This window comes from Mixophyes fleayi, chromosome 6 (assembly GCF_038048845.1).
Source record: "Mixophyes fleayi isolate aMixFle1 chromosome 6, aMixFle1.hap1, whole genome shotgun sequence".
Taxonomy (NCBI): Eukaryota; Metazoa; Chordata; class Amphibia; order Anura; family Limnodynastidae; genus Mixophyes; species Mixophyes fleayi.
In genome coordinates this window covers 52734584-52738199 of record NC_134407.1, presented here as the reverse complement: position 1 = coordinate 52738199, position 3616 = coordinate 52734584, and the positions used below count along the sequence as shown (strand labels likewise).

The following is a 3616-nucleotide window of genomic DNA, read 5'->3' as shown; positions in this document are numbered from 1 at the left end:
ACTTCCAATAAAGAAATACTATGTTACCTAATTTTATAGTAACTGTCTGTTTTGGGGGGGGGGGGGGGAGGTAATACAGTAACACTAGTATTATAGACCACCTATCAAAGTAGCACCTTTACATTTTTCGTTAGTTTTTATATCTATGTTAGCAGAATAACTGTATAATGTATGTATTAATTTGTGTGACATTTAAAAAGCAAAGAACTAGTAACTGTCATTTTTACAGTATGTGGACTATGTTTTATGATGTCCCTTTCACTTCCTCGTACACAGAATGAAACATATTTATATTCTATATACATACACACATGTATACACTATTTTGTGAAACAAGATTTCAAGCCTATGTGCAAGAGAGGTACCCACGATATACTTAAACCAGTCTGGCATTGAAATATTTTATTATCATTCTGTTAATGACATGGCAAGAAATAACAGTTATATAGTAATAAAAAAATGGCATTGCAATTCCCTTCATGACAGAAAAATATGGAAATGAAGTCTAGCAACAAAAAAAATAGATTTAAATCCATAAAAATACAGGCTTTTATTTTGTGGGGATAATTTGCAATCTAAAATATATTCTGTTAATTACAAGATTCCACACTCCCCCATCAAACATTAGGTAGTAAAGCCAGTAAACAAGATGGCCCCAAAACAGATGCAAGGAAGGGGGTGAGAAGCTTATTAGTCTTAGGTATTGCACAGGCTAACATCAGATCATTTAAAATATTGTATTTACATTTGCGAGAGACGATAGCTACATAATTTAAGTACAAAACCATACTAAAAAAAATAATAAAGTAAATTACAAAAAATTAAACAAAAAGGTCAGCTATACAGCACTTTCACTGTGAAGAACTTCAAAAAGCACTACTGATGTCACACCCGTAGATGGCAGTATACACACATCTATATACATAATTGCCAGTTACTTGCAGTACTGCAAAATTAACCTTTAAGTCATAGGATGCAAATCAATGTGTGAATTGAAAAACATCCACTGTTGCAACATAACAAATGATACCTTATGGTCAAGTATTTTTACTTGGTCAAAACCAGCTGTTGGTGCTTTAAGATAAACCACTATTTTCAAACTTGAAAAATCAGCAGTAATTTTAATATGTAAGAAAATCAGACCGAAATCCATTCAGATTCACCCAGTGCTAACAAAGTGATTTAAGAACTTATTTACAAATATAACATTGCACCAATCATCTGGTTTTGCCTCATGGACCAATTTTTGCCTTGTAGTGAACAGTTTTATAATATCCCTGATGTCCTTTAAATTTGGTCAACTGTGAGAAAGGCCTCAAATCAAATAAGTGATTGTGCGACAAACATTTAAAATTTCACCAGTTCCCCTTTATCACAATACCACATAATTGAGAGATTTCAATAGTGTGTATATTGTAGGGGTGGGCATCAGTACCTGAAGTTCCACTCCTAATATACAGAAAAGCCTAAACCTCCCATTCAGACCATTTGGGGTTTCAGCTAACTGGTGCTTAACGGGACGTAACAAATTGGTGAATAAGCCCTTTTAAACAATTCACTTTACAGGACTATAAACAAAGTTGGATTTATAACACGAAAATATTTGGTCCTTGGTACATTGTCACAAAACAAGAGCATGCTATTAAAATTTGGATCCTTATTCATACAAATATCTTACAGACTGCATTCAGACATTAATAACAGAGACATGCACAGCATTTAATTCACTTTCTCAAAACTCCATAAAATGTTGATTTTAGACACAAAAATGGTTCTAGACATCAACATGGACTACAGTCATTTCCTCATATGAAGCGCATCCTGAAATTTGGTACTCGTGTATCGAGCATGGAAACCTTTTTTATTGATGGTATCGTCTGTGTGGAAACGAATCATGAGAGAGTCCCCGGCTGAAAATATTTCTTCAGGAGGCTAAAGAAAAACAAAAAATAGTTTTAAGTGATCAAACAAACACACAAATACATGTGTTGTACAGAACTGTAATCATATCTAGATGTATATCTTACTGTGGCTATACATACTGTAATGCATAGAAGTACATTAAAGATTATTCACTTGCACCTTCTATTTGATTACTTAGTCATAGCTGCAAGAATTTTAATGTGATCCCAGCAGCTGCAGGTTTACAACAAAATAGAGCCGAATTTAGTGCTAAGCTAGCCCCTGGCCTAGTCTGGGTGAATTGCAGAGAGGACTGCACGGAAGAGGTTTGGTCTGCTGCAGCCTGCCCAGAGCTCTGCCTCCATGCTGATAAGTGTACTCAACCTTTAAGCAGATATGTACATGATGCAAAGTAATGGAGTTAATGTGTGATTTTCTTTTTTTTTTTCTGTATGTAATTTTTACTGAAAGCCACGCATGTAGCATACAAAACGAAATCATAACAATAAGTGGAAAACATTGAAAAAGACATCACATTCAATGATAAGAGAACAGCATGCAATATAGTCCCTAAAGATTAAATGATATATAGAAGTTTGGAATGAATACTCAACTCTGATAACAATTTCTTATCACCTATTAGAGCAAGCCCCAGTGAACTCCTGGTGGTGAAATGGGGCAGGGACTGATGTGAGTGAGTTCTCTGCACAGCGCTGCGCAATTAGTGGCGCTATATAAATAAATGGTAAATATAATAATAATAATAATAATAATAATAATAATAATAATAATAATAATAATAAAATAAGTGGGGGTAAAATATAAGGGAAGAGGGTAGAGGGGATGAATTTGGTAGGTATAGCTCCAGATCTGAGTCCATAGCAGTCCAGTCTTAGGGTCCAACATAGTCAGACTTAAAAACACATATAATAATCAATTTACAATAAAGAAATTTGTACGGACTTATACAGTGCAGAGTCAGTGAAGTTCAACCAACTGCACCATGTAGCACATTAATAATCAAGAGAATTATAACTTATGCGTTGCAACATCATTGTTTTCCCAAACTAGTTGAGATACAGATAATGGTACTTGAAAAATTATGTTATATTTTATATAAGAATGTATACATTTATAGTTTACATTTATGTCTAAAGATAACACTTAGATGTGTGTAGCTGAAAGCCAATCTCTGTGGAAATTGTTTACATAAAATGCCTTTTTATTGTTTTTGTATTGTTGGAAGCGCAGATCATTTTTACTGTTGCTCCTTTAAATCTGAACGTCTTGTCACTATTGTCTATGCTACAAATTATAGGTAGACAGTATTCTGACTAATTAACGGGTAGTGCTTTTTAAGCATGGATGAGGGAATAGAGAAAGACTACATATAATGAGCCTTAGCTGCTGCGTAAAACTCTTGGACAGTGAACAGACACTCAGAGTTTTTTTCAAATCAATAAAAATACAATATATCCATGTTAAAATTGCATCATTGCTGCAGTAGTAGGATTGTGCCTATATTTAAAAGCATTATAATCCCTTCACACACACACAAACACACCTTTTCATGTTTTCAACACAATAGGTAAAAGTTACAAATAAGTGTATAGGCACATTTTTAGGACTCTCGTGACCTGGAACCACAAACTAAATCAAGGGAACGAAACCCCAGCTTCTAAGTATAAGTAGATCTCATGATGTATATTATTTG

The 3616-nt window shown here is 34.0% G+C and overlaps 1 protein-coding gene across 1 annotated transcript in view; it reads right to left on the bottom strand.

Moving 5' to 3' along the window:
- Positions 1 to 387: 387 nt before the first annotated feature.
- TLL2 (tolloid like 2) overlaps positions 388 to 3616 on the bottom strand; it is a 141275-nt gene continuing 138046 nt past the window's right edge. The window contains exon 21 of the mRNA XM_075216543.1: positions 388 to 1932. Coding sequence (XP_075072644.1) covers positions 1798 to 1932 — 135 coding nt within the window. The 3' untranslated portion in view covers positions 388 to 1797. The remainder of the gene's footprint in view (positions 1933 to 3616) is intronic.